This window comes from Drosophila persimilis, unplaced genomic scaffold (assembly GCF_003286085.1).
Source record: "Drosophila persimilis strain 14011-0111.01,24,50 unplaced genomic scaffold, DperRS2 tig00000910-arrow-arrow-pilon, whole genome shotgun sequence".
NCBI classification, from domain to species: Eukaryota; Metazoa; Arthropoda; class Insecta; order Diptera; family Drosophilidae; genus Drosophila; species Drosophila persimilis.
In genome coordinates, this window is record NW_020825373.1 from 218,502 (window position 1) to 238,006 (window position 19,505).

Sequence of the window (19,505 nt, forward strand, 5' to 3'; positions counted from 1 at the left end):
ATCGATTAAATATATGTATATTTAAAATAAATCAAAAGTTTAAAAAGGTTTTTCTTTCAATTCGTTTTTTTATTTTTTTTTTTTATTAAAATTAAAGCAGATCTCAAAATAATCAAATCTATCAGAAATATTTTTATTATTTTCAAAATTACTTTGAAGCTCAAAACGAAATTCAAATTGGTTTTAGATTATGAGTCACATAGATGCATCAAGATCTCGGTGGAATAATGAAATATTTAAACAAATATATGTATTTACAAAGGTAAATATTTCAATCATTTTCTGTTACTTAATTTTTCTATTATATCTAGCGCTTTTTAAGTAAAATATTTTTTTTGGAATAATAGCTAAAAAAGAAAATAAATATACTTGCCATATTATGATTAATGACCTTGATGGCCGCTTTCGATCGATTCAATGCTAAAGTATAGTAATCCAAATTCCAAATGATGGTGGGGGCTGTCATTTCTTGCCGAACACACACAAGGGCTAAAGCACGACCCCCGACTTCGATAGTCGATTGATCTTCGATAGACTCTTCACTAAGTTTATTAACAGTTACATTTTGCATGGCATGAACATATAAAGGAATTTTCTAAACGCTGATTAATCCAGATAAGCGGTAAGTTCGTCACAAGATGGACACCAAGGAGAAGCCGCAGTGGGAAACGGATTCGGAGCCACAGCCGCATGTAGAGACCCCCACTGAACTGTTCTCGCAGCAGCAATCGCAACAGCTGACGGATGACCTAGTAGAAACGACCATACCCACTCGGCGTCCACGTCGCCTGGCGCCCCCCATGCCGCCCGACGATATGTTGCGCCTCTCCATAGCGGACAATCTCATGCAGATTGTGGGAAATATGACAAATGAAGAGTACCAGCGACAATGCTGCGAGATCTTTCAGGTGAGCGAACTGACGCACGGTGTCCACGGCCAGATCCTGGCCGCCCTGCAGCACATAGACGAGCAGCGGCAACGACCAGGTGGTCATAGATGATAGCCCATCAACATCATGGACAACATAAGTTTCTGTATCAGTTAAACATTTAATAATAAACAATTGCTAATAATTAGGATTGTGGGGAAGGTGTAGAGGGTTTTGATCTGGCGTCTACTACTTTTTCTTTTCCTCCGTATTGGGCTCCTGCTTGGCCTCCTCGGCCTTCAGCAGCTCGGAGATAATGCCGACCTTCTTCAGTTCCTCAATCAGATCGCCGCTTTGATGCAATTGCATCAAGATGTCACAGCCGCCAACGAACTCCCCATCGATGAACACCTGGGGGATGGTGGGCCAGTCAGTGAACTCCTTGACGCCTATAAAAAGATTTGCTTGAGAGGAACAGTTCAAACTATAATTTTAATATGCTCCAACTTACCTTGACGCAGGGCCTCGTTCTGAAGGACATCGTGGGCGTCGTACTGCACGCCATGCATTCGCATGATCTGCACTACGGCGTTGCTGAAGCCGCAGCGGGGAGCCTGGGGATTTCCCTTCATGAAGATGACCACCTTGTTGGTGCGCACCAGTTTTTCGAGCGTGGATTTGTCCACAACATCGGCCGCAGAGGCCGGTGGGGAAGCATCGGCGCTGTACCAGCGGGTGGAACGTGTTACTGTGGCCGCTACATGGTTGCTGGTTAGCGGAGCACGCGCGTAGCTCTGACGCAACAAAGTTTGGCAAATTCTGTTCATTTTATTAAATTTATTTCCACCGACTTATCTAATTTAAAACAACAACAATGTAGTCAATGAAGGTAGCGATGTGATTTTGACAAACTACTTCGATCGCATCGCATGCAATGTTACGATATTTTGTGTTTTTCTATCGAATTTGATTTGATTTACGGATTGGGGTATTCAGGGGCTTTTTTTGGGATAGGATAGCCAAAGAATAAAAAACACTTTAATTCGCTGGCCTAGTCAGTCAATCTAATTATCACTCCTTTCAAGCTGCTGATTTAAGACTGAATCACCAATAGTATCCATGGGGACAGAATTCTTGTGCTCAAGCATAACATTGCAAGATATTAAGCAGGCAATTTAATATCCTTTATAAGCAAGTCTTCCTATAGTTAATTTTTCAGTAAATTATATAGCGTACGATTTTCCACATAACTCTGAGAAGTTTCACCTATCGCACACAAATATCGTTGTTTTTGCAAAGCAACAAATACCCTAAAATATATTTATATTTATCGATGCATCAATATATATCAAACAATAGTTCAACGAAAAAATGAGTCGTAATTTTGAATGGCTAAAGGTATGGACAACAGGCAAAAGCAGCCAGGGCAAATGGCAAGGTTCGTACGAACCGTTTTGGCCGTTTTTTCTCTTGTCCATATTCACTTTTTCCTCCCATTATGTAGCAATGTGAAGTTACGATGTTCCATCGACGTTTTTCAAATATTCTATTTCTATGCCCCCCCCCCAGAAACTAGATAACGTTATTCCTGCATTATCCATTTAAGGTCTTACGCTCGGATTAAAATTCCCTCTAACACATTATATCCACCACCAATTCCCATTATCGTATCAAATTACTAATACTTACGTACCCTTCCCGTATTTAGTAATTGTATTTGTATATATTTTGAATGCATGCTTTGTTATTTTAGTAAGATTAAATCTAATTTTCCTCGAATATTAATCTATTAGCTATCTATAATATAATATCAGCTATTTCTCCCAGATGCTCGCGTTTGGTTCGCTTTTCGCGCTGCTCTCAGGCGGCAGCGCCCCCTCGGTCGGTTGGCTGGGGAAGGGCAGCGGTTTTCTTGGGATCCGTGCTTAACAGCCTTTTGCTGATGTCACACGGGCCACTTGATGGTGTAGAAATTGCATCGCCACCTGATACATGCAGTCATTACACACCAACGTTCAGATTTTAAATCTGTGTTAAATTACATATATTAATAATAAATTTTCTTTTTACACTAGTTATTGAGTTATTGAGTTTTGGACTACGTTTTTTTTTAAAGGATAATCATAGGGGCCTAGTCGGCAAAAAGTTTAGTTATGGTTGCCTTTTAGTTGCAATTTTCGATTTTCCGAATATATTATCTTGTTGAATCTTGTTCCACTTATTAATGGTGGAGTGATAACTATGGCTGAGCGAAAAGGGGCAGAAATAAATCCTGTAAGCAAATACTTTAAGCTAATTTTATATCTAGATCAAATATATTAATAAAAGTGTAAATAACCTACAAATCGAAAAACATCGATGTTTGGGAAAAAACATCGATGTCTACTTGTACACCAAACATCGATGAAATCGGTGTTAACATCGATGTTTCTCCAGTTCTAAAATATTTAATCGATAAGTTCACACTGTTTACGGAGTTTGTGCGAGTTTTGTGCGGTAAATTTTGCACGAAGAAATTAATATTAATTAATAAAAATACAATCAATTAGAACCGATTCTTTGATCAATAAAACTTGTGCGCGTTTGCTTCCAGGCCCATGTTTTTTTAATATATTTTTCTTGCTGTTCTGTGAGTGAAAATGGAATCGAAACAAATGCAGTCGCCTGTGGGATGCTGTTTCCCCTACGCGCGCGATTCTTTTTTGAGCCGGGTCTCTCCCCTACTAATTGTGATAAAATCCTATGGTTATAGTCGGAATCGGGGATATACATATATATTGTAGGAGAGGGTTACAGTGGGGCGGCGGGCGGTACAGCAACAGCAGCAGCAGGTCGCGATAACAAAACATTGTTTACCTCCGATGAGACCCCGCAGCGGCAGAGCAACCCCCAATCAGAATTATTTACTAAGGGTTAAATTATTGTCTCAGTGTGTGTGAGTGTTTCGTGTTTTGGTCTCTCTTCTGATTCGGTTTTTTCTATCTTTTTGTTCTAATCTCAATTTTTTGTATACTTTTGTGAGGGGTGCAGGGGCAGACCAGGCAATGATGAGCTCATTGATAAGGCACTCTCCCCGCAAACAGACACTCTCCCACACATACTCTCTCTCTCTCTCCATCTCTCTCTATTTCTCGTTCGGCTAGCCCAAGCCTCCCCCAAGGAATATAGAGTACGAGGTTAGGCATTGGCCCCCCATGGGTGCACACACATTAGTGTGGTGCTACACACACGCATAGGTTCTTTTGGCTCTCGTCGAATTCTGGCACGCAATGGCATTTATTTTTGGATGGCCCTACCCCACCTTACATTGAATATAACTTGCCCGCGCCCAATTCACTTTCAACGTTTACGTCATGTGCCGCCCCGGCCCCGGCCCTGTTCTGGCTACAAACCCACCCCTCCCCCCCCCCCCCCACACCAATGGTTGAGCTGTTCTATTTTCTGCCCAGCAATTCGCATTAATTTTATTTGAACTTTGATAAAAATATATACACATGTACATGCAACTTTATTAACAATAAAAGCAAATCACGCGCACAGCTTATCAAGTGGCACCCCGCAGCGGGGATTCCTACGTGTGATTGAAAACTGACGATTGTTTTTATATTAATTCAATTCCATTTTGCGCATTCCATCTGATCGTCAGTGTGTGTATATGTGCATATGTATACGTATGTATATTTTATGCTAAGTAAGTTGCTGGAGACGCCGCCGCCCCAAAAGCAGAAAGCTTCTACAGCCAGGGATATACAAATACGATAAAAGATGAAAACAAAACAAAAGAGAAGAGAAGAGAAGAAGGAACGAACACAGACAGAAAAGCAACAATAAAAACATTCGGGGAGAAAAACAGTGTAGCATACTTTCGGGCAGCGCCACAAAAAGCTCCCTATAAAATACCCTTGCGGCGATCCTTTGCGTTCGGCAAACCTCTTTGCTACCCTCTAAAGTTTAGGTATACCCGATCATCCATTGGATTTTTTATCCCAACATTCCATAGAGCAGCTACAACTTATAGATAGTAAAAAATTAGAAGCATAACAATAGGGATATAGGGAGTGTGAACAGGGAAAGTGACAATATCACAGAACAGATCGGAAAATAAGCAATACTATAAAGGGCCAAGTGTTTTGTCTGGAAGTGCATCTAGAACTTCGGCTATCGAAGTTTCGTTTACTTTTTTTATTTCTACGACTATTGTTGTTGTTGTTTCTCCGTTTAGAGCCGGAGAAAGAGAACTTTTCGAGAGCAGTGCAGAGAGGAGCTTTTTGGATATAAAAATCGAACAGCAAAAAAAGCGTACACCACCCAACCATCCATCCACCATGGGAAACATACACACAACGGGTCCGAATGAGGCGTTAATTGTTTCAGGTAAGTTCTCCCCCTCGGCCCATTCTACTACGAGTATCCGTTCAGCCCTCATTGGAGCAGCACCGCCCATTTCTGGGGGTTACAGCCGCCTGTTGACTTATTTTCAAACGTTGCAATTAGAAAACCGCATGTTGACAGGGCGACAGGGCGGCAGGGCGGCAGGGCGACAGAACGACAGGGTCGTATAATTAAAGCCAGGGCTGGATGCCAGTGGGAATTTCTCTTTCGATATAGAATATAATATAACTTTTTCTTAGGCATACTCATTTGCACATTTCTTAGTGTTCTTTAAGATGCATTTTCCATATAAAAAGCTGCCAACAGCTGACTGGCCAGTGTGACCACCGTCTGCCGCTGTCTAAATATGCATCTGGGTATTGCCATTGTGTCAAATGTGGACAAATCGTCCAAGTTGCAAGTGGTAAAAAGGTCAAAGGTCGTGATTTGCCCTAAATTTATGTTAAAGTCGATTTTGGGCAACTATTCGTTTTGAAAATTTTTGCAATATGTTATAAGTGGTTTTCGCGGCGATCAATTTCAAAGCAGATTTAAGCTAAAGTTGCGGCAATATATTAATGCTAATTTGATGTTTTTTTAAAATGGCTATGATTTGTAGTTTTGTTTTGTATTTAATTTAAAACTTAAAAAATATACCTATTTGCGGTACTGAGAACATTTTCTGGTATTTTTTTTTAGATAATTCAATAGACTTTTAGGAAACATTTTCTTTCTTATAGGAGAAAATACTAAAGGAAAACATGACTATAAAATATCAAAAATACATAAAAAGCGAACTTTTGCTTATTTTAATAGATTTTCAGATCAAAGTTAATGAAAATATATGTAAATTGGATAGATTGAAAAATAATATCGGGAGAAAAGGATATGGAAATGTGTTTATATTGACTTTAGATTTTTTTGCCAGGGTTGAGATTTCCACGGAAAGCCCATATGTATTTTAAAATGTTTATTGAAGATATTTGAATGTTTCCCTGTGCCATTTGAAAACATTCGTCAAATAATGCGAATAGCGTGGATTTACTGTACAAGTGTCCCATTGCAAAACGGGCATACGATAAAATTCCCAAAAAATACCGAAAAAATTCAATGGTGGGTTTCAGATGAATCCGCAAAAGTGCGGTAACTGTATTCAATAAGTTGTATTTGTTTATTATGTGGGTTGCGGGAACACTTATATATTATGGATATAATTTTTAATAAGCTTTAATATTTAGTCTTAGTCTTCTTCAGTTTCCATATTTTAAAATTTTATAATTGGAAATGCCATAAAATATAAAATTAAAATACTAAAATCTTGGATGAAACGACTACGGTCACACTGCGGTGCTCTGCAACTCTGGGGACTGGAAAGCTTTTGCCTCCTGTGGGGGGATATTGAATGTTTCACACAACAAGAAGGAAAAAGGAAGCGATAAGCAAGAACACTGATAACCACTTGTATGCGCACAACCCTGATGACACTGCATCCCATCCCATCACTCCACCCACCCTCCCCTTCTCCATCTAAGCACAGGCACAGACAGCTTCCGAGTCAAACCACCCCCTGTTGTTGCTGTTGATGATTATGACTGGGCCTGGGCCCGTGCCTGTGCCCGTGCCTGCTGCGCCCGGGCCTGTGCCACATCCAAAGCGGCTTTCAACCCTTGTGCGGTCGCGGTCTTGGGTTAATGCACTCTCTAGGCAACACATCCCCCAAGGCCTACGCCTACCCCACCATCTCCCCGGCTGTCTCGAAGGACAGACGGACTCGTTAAGGTAATTCCATTTAATTAACTCTCCAAGTCGACCTCCTTCCAACTCGCATCCTCGGATCGAATCTATTCCTACACTGCCCTTCAACTCCAGTCGGAGCGTATCATGTCCGCCGCCTTCTCCCCGATCATGAAGGCCGCCGCATTGGTGTGGGCCGTCGGCGGCACGGGAATGATGCTGGTGTCCACCACCCGCAGCCGCCTCATGCCATGGACCCGCAGCTGGGGACTGACCACGGCGGTGGGATCGCTCGCGGGACCCATGCGACAGGTGGCCACCTGGTGGTGGAGCGTGTACGAGAGGGTGCGGATGGAGCAGCGCCAGTAGTCGTCGGAGGCGAAGGCCAGGGACTCGCAGCCGGGCACAGGGCGTTCCAGGAGGCGAGCGCCAATCGACTGGAGGGCGGGCATCTTAGAGATGCGAATGGCCTCCTTGATGCCATCGAGGATGTACTCCACATCCTCCTCAGCCACAAAGTACTTGGGATCGATTTTGGGCCAGCCCAAGGGATTGCGATCCCGCAGCCACAGGCGGCCGACGCTCTGCGGATGGAATTGCATCACCAGGAGCGTGAAGTGATCCTGCCTGGCCTGGGCCAGCTGCCTGTACATCCTGTCGTAGATCTCGTCCTTGAAGTTTGCGCCCAGCTTGAGGGCCGTTCCCTCGTCGCTGGCCAGGCTCCCCAACACCATGATCAGCTCGATGTCGGGCCAGTCCTGTGGCAGGGTCGACCGGCCGGTCTTCAGGAAGGCCAGGGCCTCCACACCGCCAATGGAGCTGAGCTTGGTGGCCGGATTCCCCGCCAGCAGATACGACAGCACCTCGGCGGCCGTCACTCGGGACGTGAAGGTCGTCTGGCCCGTGGTGTTGGTCACGAAGGTGGGCCCAAAGTGGCACATGTGATCGTAGAGGCGCTTCCCCACTGGCAGAGCATGCACCAGCGGCACCCCAATGGCCTTGAGATTGTCCGCCGGCCCGATGCCCGACAGCATCAGCAGCTGGGGGGAGTTGAAGGCCCCCGCCGACAGGATGACCTCCTTCCGAGCCTTGAACGTGTAGGCCCTGCTATTGTAGCGGAACTCCACGCCGTAGGCGGACTTGGTCTCTGCATCGATGAGCAGTCGCGTCACCTGCGAGAAGGTGTAGATGTGCAGATTGGACTTGCGGTAGTCCCTCACTGGCTGGATGTACGCCGAGTAGGCGCTGTGTCGCCTGCCGTTGCGGGTGGTGGCCTGGACGTACGAGACCCCCAGCTGCGACTCTCCGTTGTAGTCGGTGCGGGGTAGACCCGCCTCCACGGAAGCCTCCACGAAGGCGTGCACCAGCTGGGTGCGGTAGCGCACATCCTCGACGCTGAGGGGTCCGCTGTGGTTGTGGTACGGCGACTGCTCCAGGCCCTGCAGCTGGGCGGACTCGCTGCGCAGGAAGTAGGGCAGGACCTCCGCGTAGCTCCAGCCCGGATTGCCGGCGGAGGCCCAGCCATCGAAGTCCCGCCTGTTGCCCCGATTGTAGATCATGTAGTTGATGGAGCTGGTGCCGCCCAAGACCTTGCCCCGGGGCAGGGCGCACTCCTGGTTGTTCATGCCCAGGCAGGAGAGGCGCTGTGGCACAGAGTGGTAGCCCCAGTTGGAGGCCGTCTGCTGCAGATAGCCGGCCAGGACGGGCGTCAAGTGGGCAATGTTCTCCACGCCGCCCGCCTCGAGGAGGGCCACTTTCCAGCTGGGATCCTCCGAGAGTCGAGCGGCCAACGTGCAGCCAGCTGCCCCGGCTCCTACCACAATGAAGTCGTACGTGGCCAGATCCTGGGGCACTGAAGCAGCAGCAGAATTTACATGTATTCGAGGGAGATCCCCGGGGATCTTGGGCTTTTAAACACTTACCATTGGGCCGCGTGGCCTGCTCCAGCAGATTGACCAGCCCCACCTGCTGCAGCTGGTCCAGCAGCCTCTGATTGCCGTTCGTCTGGACTCCACTGAGCAGGAACAGCGGCATAAGCAGGCAGCAGGTCAGCCGGAATTGTGGACTCCACATGATGGACTGCATTTTGGCCAATGGTGGACTCAAATGAGCTGCATCCGCGGGATGGGTGTTGCTTTTAAGCCATGGCCCTGGGACCGGAGCCCACTCCCAACGGAGTGACTCAGGCGCCACGGCAGAGGGGCCTTTTCAGGTGTTGCTGCTGCTGCTGCTGCTGCCGCTGTTAAACTCCCATCAAATGCCGTCCCCACCCACCTGTACCTGTAGCTCTGCCTGTACTGGCTGTGCCATAAACACTGCATACCCTGTTCGCGCCTCCAGCTGGGTGGAAATTAACGGGTGCACCGACGAGACAATAAAAATAGAGTTAAATAAATTTAATCCATGGACAAAACAATAGAATGAATCATTGAAATATAAAAACCCAAGAATCGAATTGAAATCGACCACCAACTTGAAATAAAAACTGGAATAAATGAACCGAAGAATAGAATGAGCCTTCAAGAAATTAGCAAAATAGGGAATAAATTAAATGAACCAAAGATCTTGAAAATAAAACAGAAATCTAAAATAAAAGAAACAAAAAGGAAAGATCAACTTACAGAATGGAAACGACACAAATTATAGGTTTAGGAAACTCTTAATTTTTCCTATAAAACCCAACATACCATACAAAAAACTTAAGAACTTAAAATCCACAATTAAAAATAAATAAATAATTTATCATATTCAACATACGTAGTAGATTGATATAAACACCTATAAAAAAAAAACACAAAAAACAATTGTGGCAAAACATTAAAAAAAAAATATGATAAAGAAAAAATACCAAAAAAAGTGAAAAAAATAAATTAGAATAAAATTAAATTAAAATAAAATAGAAAAAATTAAAACAAAAAGCAAAAAAGAAAAAATTAAAAAAAAAGTATATTAAAAAAATATATATAATTGGGGAAAAAAACATAAAAAATAAATAAAATAAAAAACAAAAAGGAACAATAAAATAAAAAATTAAATATTAATAAAAATATAAAAGAAACAAAAAAAAAAGAAAAACAAAATTAAATGAAATAAAAAGAGCATAAATATAACAAAGAATGAAGCAAAATTTCACCTCAGATCAAGATCAATCAAAAACCGAAATAATGAATAAATAAACAACAGAAATTAAAGAAGAGAATACATTAAGTCTGGAGTAGAGACTAGAAACTCGACCAGACTGGAGAGAGACAGGGAACTAAAACAAAAATCAGTTTTAGTTTCCGATTAAAATACGGAAATCCATGGACCAATTAGCAAATCAAATCAAAAAACCAAAGCATAAAAGCAAAAGAAACAAATGCAAAGATTGAAAACTGATTGAATGAATATCTAATAAAAGATCCAAACTAATTGGATTCTGCATGGATGGCTGGAGAATTAGGTGTGGAATCAGGAGCAGAAGTGGCCCTGCCAATACAGGGTATCCCCACGGACGATCAGAGGCCAGAGAGTTCTAAGCCTGGCCAAATGTGAAGGGAGAATGACAAGATTCTCGCTTATTTGTTAAGTGTTGAATTCCATTTGCGTTCGTTTTGGGTTCGTTTAACTTTGGCGCGTGCTGGGCATCGCATCCCAATCCCAGTCCCTCTGGGCACGCAGTTTTCAACTGCATTTAGTGTGGCAAATTCCATACGAGTGTACATATATACACCCAGACGACAGACAGGCGACGCACTCACCGCGTGCTCTATTCATTCGCACTGGACTGTCATTGAACTTGATGTCTGATGAAACCAATTCAAACCCGTTTTGGATCGCATCGGTTCGGATTGGATCGCTTGGTGGTGGCTTTATTAAGCTAGGTCATGACGACACCCGACTGCTCTCCGGCGTACAGCGGACTGGTTTGACCCTTTGCTTTCTTTGGGCTTTCTTTCTTTAAGCATTTTATTGACCCATTTACATAGATACGCTACGATACGATACGATACGATACGATACGAGTTCTTTCCCTGGCAGCTCCTCAACTCCAGTCGGAGCGTATCATGTCCGCCGCCTTCTCCCCGATCATGAAGGCCGCCGCATTGGTGTGGGCCGTCGGCGGCACGGGAATGATGCTGGTGTCCACCACCCGCAGCCGCCTCATGCCATGGACCCGCAGCTGGGGACTGACCACGGCGGTGGGATCGCTCGCGGGACCCATGCGACAGGTGGCCACCTGGTGGTGGAGCGTGTACGAGAGGGTGCGGATGGAGCAGCGCCAGTAGTCGTCGGAGGCGAAGGCCAGGGACTCGCAGCCGGGCACAGGGCGTTCCAGGAGGCGGGCGCCAATCGACTGGAGGGCGGGCATCTTGGAGATGCGAATGGCCTCCTTGATGCCCTCCAGCAGATACTCCACATCCTCCGGGGCCGAGAAGTACTTGGGATCGATGCGAGGCCACTCGAGGGGGTTGCGATTGTGCAGCCAGAGACGACCCACGGAGGCGGGGGCAAAGTGCATGATCAGGAAGGTGAAGTGATCCTGCTGCCTGAGAGCCAGCTCCTTGTACATCTTGTCGTAGATTTCCTGCCGGAAGTTGGCCCCCTTGGCCAGAGCCGTTCCCTCGTCGCTGGCCAGGCTCCCGGCCACCTGAACCAACTCGATGTCGGGCTGCGTGGACGGGGTCCGGGCTCGGGGCACCTTCAGGAAGGTGAGCGTCTCCACTCCGCCAATGCTGGAGAGGAACGTGTCCGCCCGCCCCAGCAGAAAGTCCTTGATCACGGGGGGACCCAAATTGGCGCTGAAGAGTGTCTGGCCCGTGGTGTTGGTCACGAAGGTGGGCCCAAAGTGGCACATGTGATCGTAGAGGCGCTTCCCCACTGGCAGAGCATGCACCAGCGGCACCCCAATGGCCTTGAGATTGTCCGCCGGCCCGATGCCCGACAGCATCAGCAGCTGGGGGGAGTTGAAGGCCCCCGCCGACAGGATGACCTCCTTCCGGGCGCGCACTCGATGACGCCGCCCCTGGTGGAGCAGCTCCACCCCGTAGGCGGACTTGGTCGCCTCGTCGATGAGCAGGCGGGTGGCCCGGGCCAGGGTGAGGATGTGCAGGTTCCGGCGCTGCTTCCGTATGGGCTCGATGTAGGCGCGGAAGGCGCTGTGGCGGCGACCCTTCAGGGTGGTGGCCTGGACGTAGGAGACCCCCAGCTGGGACTCGCCGTTGTAGTCGGTGCGCGGATGTCCTGCCTCCTGGGCGGCCCGCACATGGGCGTGGGCCAGCCTGCTGCGATAGCGCACATCCTCGACGCTGAGGGGTCCGCTGTGGTTGTGGTACGGCGACTGCTCCAGGCCCTGCAGCTGGGCGGACTCGCTGCGCAGGAAGTAGGGCAGGACCTCCGCGTAGCTCCAGCCCGGATTGCCGGCGGAGGCCCAGCCATCGAAGTCCCGCCTGTTGCCCCGATTGTAGATCATGTAGTTGATGGAGCTGGTGCCGCCCAAGACCTTGCCCCGGGGCAGGGAGCATCGGTTGTCGGGCATGCCGCGGCAGGCGTGGCGTTGCGGCTGCGACAGGTAACCCCAGTTGGAGGCGGTGGTCTGCAGCGAGGGTGCCATCAGCGGCACCTGGTGCATGATGTTCTCCACGCCGCCGGCCTCGATCAGGAACACACTCCACTGGGGGTTCTCCGAGAGACGGGCGGCCAGAGTGCAGCCAGCGGCTCCCGCCCCCACCACAACGAAGTCATAGCTGCCCAATGGCGCTGCGAATCACACGAATGCTGGAGATCACCATGGGGACACATGGCCACATGGCCGTCATGCACTTACCGTCGCTGTAGAGCGGAACATTGACCACATTTCCGATGCCCAGGCGCCGCAGCTCCTCCAAATCGGGTGCTCGGCCGCGTCCTGGGTCGCCATTGCCATTGGGGATCTTCAGAAGAAGTCCCAGAAGAACGGACATAAGCAGCAGCAGCAGGTTCTCCATGGTGTTGTCGTAGCCGTACCTCTGGTTGTGCTACCTCTGCGCCGTTGACTGAACTCTGCGGCTGGCCGGCTGGCCGGTGAAATTGAACTTCTGGTTCGCACAGTGGGCACAAAATGAAACACTTTCAAGCCACGCAAACACCAACGTACTGGAGTTCGTGTTGTTTGGTATTAAAGGATGTCTTTTGGTGGGAAGAAGTATCTTTTTTTTGAACTATCTGTGGCTTGGCACCCATATTGTATTCAAATATTCGGTTTTGAAATAAGAGCGTACTGAAATCAAAAGGAATTTACTTTGATTTAAAGGCATCAATATTTAATCGAAATATAAAACGCTTTTAAATTAAATATAATACATTAATTTTGCGGGAAATGTATTTAATCTAAATAAGAAATATATTTATATCAAAATTTAAGAGAATACTACAATTTCAGGGCTCTTTTCTCTGAGTGTATAGTATATTCAAAGATCACATAAATACATTTGCGAAGTCGGATGCTAGACAATAAAATTAAAATATTTCTGGATATTAAATCGGTGACCTCGTATGGCTCATGCGCACAAAATCATTCCAAATATTGTGATAATCAGTTTTTTTTAAAAGTGGTTTCCAGCCAAAACTTTGCAAAACAGGTTTAAATCTAGATTCGATGGTAATGAGCGCCTCACAATGGGGACATTCTCTGTCTATAGCACCAATCAGCACTTTCGGATAAGCGGAATATTAAATATTTAGCTCGCACTCGTATGCGGGAATGTACATATAATAAATAAATGTTAGATCCACCTATGGATCTTTCCATTAGCCCCACTGTCCCTCTCAAGTGTCGTCGTCGTCGTCGGTTTTGGTTCTCCTCGACTGATCTTTCGGTCTCGTCTCCAACTCTCTCGTCGCTGTAGGGCCAAAACGGGCCAAGATTGTTTTTAGAGCCAAGAATTTTTATTGCCACTTGCTAATTTGCTTGCTGCTTTCTGCCTGCTCATCCCATGTCTCTCCTTCTCCATCTCGTTCTCTTTCTCTAACTATATCTCTGTCTCTATCAACAAGTATATCATTGTCCCCGTCTCCGGCTCCGTCTGTATCTGTTTCTTGTGTTTCTTGGGCTGTTTGCTTTCGGTCTTTCCCTTTGCATCTGAACCTGGTTCAATGGCACTTGGCCGCGGGGAATTGTTCTGGTTTCTCTTGCGGCTCTGCTCTTGCACAGCGACATCTGCGGGGGGTCGAAGTGTATGGGTGAGGGTGAGAGAGCTCTCAGGGGTTGGCTTTCCGGTGTTTCCCATGGCGAATTTGGACATTCAGCAAACAAAAGCAAAACAATTTTCGGCCCCGGCCAAAAGGGGGTGGCCACTGCAGCTGCATCAACCACCCCTTGGGGTTGTCCGACAGCCAGCATATGGCTGCAGTTGGCCCCCAATCCTGGCCGGGAATCTCTTACAAATCCGTGTGGCCGCTGACGGCCAGATTTATGGGGGGGGGGAGTTTATCCGGCTGGGAGTGGGTCTTGTTTTGGTCACGGCATTTGCATGCATTCATTCATGTTTTCGAAACCCCGCCCTCCAAGGACTCTCATGAATATTTCAATTTGTGTTAATGAAAACCCAAGGCTGATGGCATGGCTCGTGAATGTGGCCTCTGCAGCTCCCCAGATATCCACCAGAATTGTCGTTAGAAATGGTTTTGATATCACCAATAGTAGGAGGCCACCTTTCCAGTGTATTTCCTGGTTGATTTGGGTTCAGGGAGTGGTAATATGTACAGTGCCGGACTTAAGTCTTGAAACAGCAATAACTTTTCGGTTTATTGCTGTTTCAACAGCTTTGCCAAAGCGATTTTCAAGAGAAAATGTATTTTATCCCATAAATTGATCAATTTTCGATAAGTTTGGATCATTTTGAGTTTGGCAAAAGTTTAAGGCCTCTACCATTGTTGATGGCGATGCTGAGTTGTAATTGCGAACTGTTTTATCTTCATAACTTCATAATCCAATTGCAAACGAAGACCAATGCCAAGAAAAGGGCCACTTGTTTATCCCCTCTAATTATAGTGCTATTGAAGGCACACCACATGTGTTTAGAGTTTTGGGTTTGTCGAGACCCATAAACATATATATGTATATGGTTTTGTGGTCGAATCGCTCATTACTCTATGGTCCGTATTCTCAACTGGTCTGTATTGTTTATAGAACGGCCTGTGTCGGTTCTTGTTCATGTTAATGAACAACCATTGTCTTAAAAGAGATCTTAGAGATGCCGGGGTACTCTTGAGTCCTAGGTTGAGTATGAGGGAAGTATCTATCCGATATAAGCCTATATAGACTATAGACATAGACTATAGCCAGTGTCGTTTTTTGTACTGCCCACAGAACCACATTGTCATCTGCATACAAACCTACATAGATATTCTCACGCAGCAGCCCCGACTCACTCGTCTTAAGCTCGCGGCTCTCTTTCGCTTTCGCTTTCGATCGATCTGTCGCGCTCTATTCGAAGTACCCTTGAATAGTCTTGATCTTTCACTCACTTCTCACACTTCGTGGCATTGATCTTCAATCTGAGACAGTCTTGAACCGATCAAATGTCGGAGCAAACCTATCGATAGAGCCTGCTGTGGCACCTAGCATGCCAAATCAATTGGAATGGATTTCTGTGGCAAGATCACTTTGAGCTTTTCACAAGTAAAGCTTTTGATCAGCTGAAGCATACTTTTGGGTGGTTCCTGCTCTGGAAATTGTTCTCAATTTGTGACTGATTTACGGCCCCCTTCCCTCCCAAGTTCCCGCCCCGGGGCTAAGGTCAAATCAATGCAAATTAAACCAAAAATTCAAAACAAAAGACCAACAAAAAGCACAGACATAAAACCAAGACCACAAAAATCATTTCCGCAACAATAAAAAGGTATCAAACAGAAGAACAAGACGGACATAGACGAACCCAAAAAAAATACACACGCTAAAAATTTATTAGCATGAAAATTGTCAAAACCACGAAAGAAAAACGTTGAAGATTTCATTAAAAATGAGAGTCAGTGTCGATGGGAGCCCTATGTATCATGCGGCTTGTATCAGCACAGCAGCGCCGACGCTTCGTATATATAATCGGCTCAGAACCTATCGATATAAGCCAACAGGAATGATGTATTGCATCATGCATCAGGAAAATGGATCATATTATTGTACGCTACATTTCTGAAAATCTGAGGCACGCATTGATGTATCATAATCACCAATCATCAGCAGAACAGTCATGGAAGTTCCATCACTGATCACTGATAGCTGATCTCTGATTGCTGATCTCTGAATGTTGATAACTTATCACTTATTTGCTGATAAGTGATCACTGATCACCTCTAACTGATCACCTCTAACTGATCACTGATCCCTTATAGCTGATCTTTGATGGCTGATCACTGATTGTTGATAAATAATCATTTATTGCTGATAACTGATCCCTTATAGCTGATCTTTGATTGGTGATCACTGATATCTGATCACTTATCACTGATTGCTGATCACTGATTGCTGATAACTGATCCCTGATAACTGATCCCTGATAACTGATCCCTGATAACTGATCCCTGATCAAGCTGTGCTGTCAATTCCCTCTCTCGGATGAATACGCAATAAATGACACATTGTACAAATATATGGTATATGGTAATCTTAAGAGATTTATTCATGGAGCTTACGGGTCTAGACTTAAATTAGAATCAGTTCAGGCTAAAGAGAGGTACACTAAGAATAACAAAGAATCGTTAAGAATGCCTTAACTAAAACTTAAGCCCCCTTCGCACTTGGCCAACTCGGGGAGGTTGATGGAGAGACATAAAAGATGGTATATGTATGACTAAACAGAATACAAAACAAAGATGCAAACGATGGGGACAAGTGAGGGGGATGGGCAGTGGACTTTGGCCTTGTGCAAACCGGGCTAAGACCTGATGAAACTTTGGACTGGGGAGTGGAATAATCACGGGATGAAGCCATGATCCTGCTTGATCATATCGGCCGCCTTTTCGGCAATCATAAAGACAGGCCCATTGGGGTGGCCGGACATGATCTCGGGCATGATGCTGGCATCGGCGACGCGCAGATTGCGGATGCCATGGACCCGGAGGCGGGCATCGACGACGGCGGCCCGGTCCGATTTGGGACCCATCTTGGCGGTGCCCGAGTAGTGGTAGATGGTGAAGGTGAAGTGGCGGACATAGCAGGCCCAGTAGGCCCAGCTCTTGTAGGGATGCTGCTTGCAGGTGGGGATCTTGCGCTCCCACAGCTGGGCGTCGATGGCCTTCATGCCGCGCTGCTCCATCAGGCTGACGGCCTTGAGGAGGCCCCGCACCGAGATGTCCACGTCGTACGGATGGGCAAAGTAGTTGGCATGGATGAGGGGATACTTGAAGGGGTCGCTGCTCTTGAGCATGATGCGGCCGCGGCTCTTGGGCCGCAGTATCATCGGGAAGATCATGAAGGCGTTCAGCGACTTGTCCTCGATCTCGGCAAACAGCGCATCGTATATGGACTTCTTCAGGCCGAAGGCGCGCGAGATGGCCGGATTAGAGGACATGGAGCCGCCCACCAGGAACAGCTCAATGTCCGGCCAGCCATCCTCGTCGCGCTCATGATCCAGGTCCCAGAAGGCAATGGCCTCACAGCCTCCGGGCGATCCGTAGGGCCCCTCCATCCGATTGAATCTATTGATTAGCGTCGGATCGGCAAAGTCCTCGAACTTCAGGGACGTTGCATTCGTGGTGAATGTCACCGCCGGGGCCGTATGGTCCTGCAGGTTGTAGCCCACCGCCAGGTCGGCTATCGGCTTGATGCCCACCTCCCGGAGGTGCTTGGCCGGCCCCACGCCCGACAGCATCAGCAGCTGCGGCGTGTTGATGGCCCCCGCCGACACGACCACCTCCCGGCGGGCCAGCACCTTCTGCACGCGTCCCTCCGTCTGCACCATGATGCCGTAGGCCGTCTTCGTCTGGGGATCGATGAGCACCTTGGTCACGAGGGCGTTCTTCTTCACGTGGAGGTTGGTGCGCTTCCCCTTCAGGGGATAGAGGTAGGCCCGGTTGGAGCTCCAGCGGGTCGAGTTGCGGGTGGTGGTGTGGAGGAAGGCGACGCCGTTCTGGATGCGTCCGTTGTAGTCGCGATACTTGAGCCCATCCTGCTGGGCGGCGTCGACAAAGGCCTCCGAGATCTTGGAGCGCCAGTTGACGTAGCTGACCTTGACGGGGCCGTTGCGACCGACATAGTCCTCCTCGGCATCGGGGACGCTGCTGCCCTCGTACTTCTTGAAGTACGGCAGGACGTCCTTGTAGCTCCAGCCGGGATTGCCCAGCGCCTGCCAGCGATCGTAGTCGCGTCGATTTCCCCGGGTGTACATCATGTAGTTGAGGACGGAGCTGCCGCCCATCACCTTGCCACGCGGCCAGTTGCAGCGGTTGTTGTTCATCGCGAGGCAGGCATGGTCCGAGGGCTGGGTGCGGTACTTCCAGTTCATTTCGCCCAGCTGCAGAAAGTGGGCCACAATGGGCACGTCCATGACAAGGCGCTCCGGCCCGCCGGCCTCCAGCAGCAGAACCTTCCACTTGGGGTTCTCCGAGAGGCGGGCGGCCAGGGCGCAGCCGGCGGTGCCGGCTCCCACCACAATGAAATCGTACTCGGTGTCCAGGACCAGTCCGTTGTCGTAGTTCTCCAGGTCGACGTCGGCCTGCCCGCGTCGCAGGAAGTTGATTGTCTCGAACAGCACATTGTTCTCCTGGGCAGACACCAGAGACAGCAACGAGCAGGCAAAGACCAGACCCAGTCCCAGTCCCAGTCCCAGTCCCAGACTAAGATGCAGATTCGTTTTGCTGGCCATCATCGGGCTTCCACTAGCGGCACTCCAGACGAAACAAACCAAAAAAAAAAAACACACACACACACTCCAAGAAGAGAATTCAGAAAAAATTGATCGCGATCGCGCAGTGTTCTAGTGATCGCGAGTGATCGGTGGTCGCGTCTTGCCCAATCGGATTCGGAACTAGTAATGCTGCCAAACGCTCTGGCCAAGTTCAATTTAATATTAAATTTAAGCGCCGATCCGATCGTGTTGTTGCGAATCTCTCGGCTGCAGCGCTCGGCTCCAGCACACAGCATACACGAGCGATCGCCAAGAATCTTCAAAAGATTTCAAAAGTTTGGTATACTGGTCTGTGGGCACGTTCACAGTCACAGCCACAGATACAACAAATACAAGCTGAAATTGAAAGCTCATAGATGGAGATCTGACATTGACTTCAGAGCCGATCGTCATCGTCATCGTCATCTCTGTGTCGGTCTCTGTCTCTGTCTCTGGCTCTGGTGGCTGTGGACCAAAATGCGGAAGCAAACATTAAAGGGCCTCCCATGGCTAGTCTTGGTAGATGCTCTAATCCTCTCTCCTTTCCGATTGATATAATTACCACGCTGCGATTTTTTAGCGGGAATTTAGAGACAAAGAAACCTGTCGTGTCGCTCTTTTGGGTATTCCCCAACCAGATCGAAATCAAAGGCCTAAACCATGTTGTTCTAAACCAATAAGAATTAAT

General features: G+C 47.5%; 5 protein-coding genes across 5 annotated transcripts; 1 reads left to right on the forward strand and 4 right to left on the reverse strand.

Moving 5' to 3' along the window:
* The first annotated feature begins 638 nt into the window (after positions 1 to 638).
* LOC113566776 lies at positions 639 to 1,001 on the forward strand. The gene has a single exon (XM_026993854.1). It carries the CDS (start codon positions 639 to 641, stop codon positions 999 to 1,001), a length of 363 nt encoding a protein of 120 aa, XP_026849655.1.
* A 29-nt stretch (positions 1,002 to 1,030) lies between these two features.
* On the reverse strand, positions 1,031 to 1,730 carry LOC6602867 (glutaredoxin-related protein 5, mitochondrial). The gene is made up of 2 exons (XM_002027866.2): positions 1,381 to 1,730; positions 1,031 to 1,318 (listed from the first exon to the last, which is right to left on the reverse strand). Exons 1-2 carry the CDS (start codon positions 1,694 to 1,696, stop codon positions 1,119 to 1,121), a joined length of 516 nt encoding a protein of 171 aa, XP_002027902.1. The 5' UTR covers positions 1,697 to 1,730; the 3' UTR covers positions 1,031 to 1,118.
* A 5,299-nt stretch (positions 1,731 to 7,029) lies between these two features.
* Positions 7,030 to 9,059, reverse strand: LOC6602866 (glucose dehydrogenase [FAD, quinone]). The gene is made up of 2 exons (XM_002027865.2): positions 8,897 to 9,059; positions 7,030 to 8,826 (listed from the first exon to the last, which is right to left on the reverse strand). The coding sequence occupies exons 1-2, from the start codon at positions 9,057 to 9,059 to the stop codon at positions 7,100 to 7,102; spliced, it is 1,890 nt and encodes a 629-aa protein (XP_002027901.2). The 3' UTR covers positions 7,030 to 7,099.
* A 1,751-nt stretch (positions 9,060 to 10,810) lies between these two features.
* Positions 10,811 to 12,943, reverse strand: LOC6602865 (glucose dehydrogenase [FAD, quinone]). The gene is made up of 2 exons (XM_026993868.1): positions 12,781 to 12,943; positions 10,811 to 12,713 (listed from the first exon to the last, which is right to left on the reverse strand). The coding sequence occupies exons 1-2, from the start codon at positions 12,938 to 12,940 to the stop codon at positions 10,999 to 11,001; spliced, it is 1,875 nt and encodes a 624-aa protein (XP_026849669.1). The 5' UTR covers positions 12,941 to 12,943; the 3' UTR covers positions 10,811 to 10,998.
* Positions 12,944 to 16,906: 3,963 nt separating this feature from the next.
* LOC113566777 (glucose dehydrogenase [FAD, quinone]) lies at positions 16,907 to 18,796 on the reverse strand. The gene has a single exon (XM_026993855.1). The coding sequence runs from the start codon at positions 18,794 to 18,796 to the stop codon at positions 16,907 to 16,909; it is 1,890 nt and encodes a 629-aa protein (XP_026849656.1).
* Between the last annotated feature and the right edge of the window lie 709 nt (positions 18,797 to 19,505).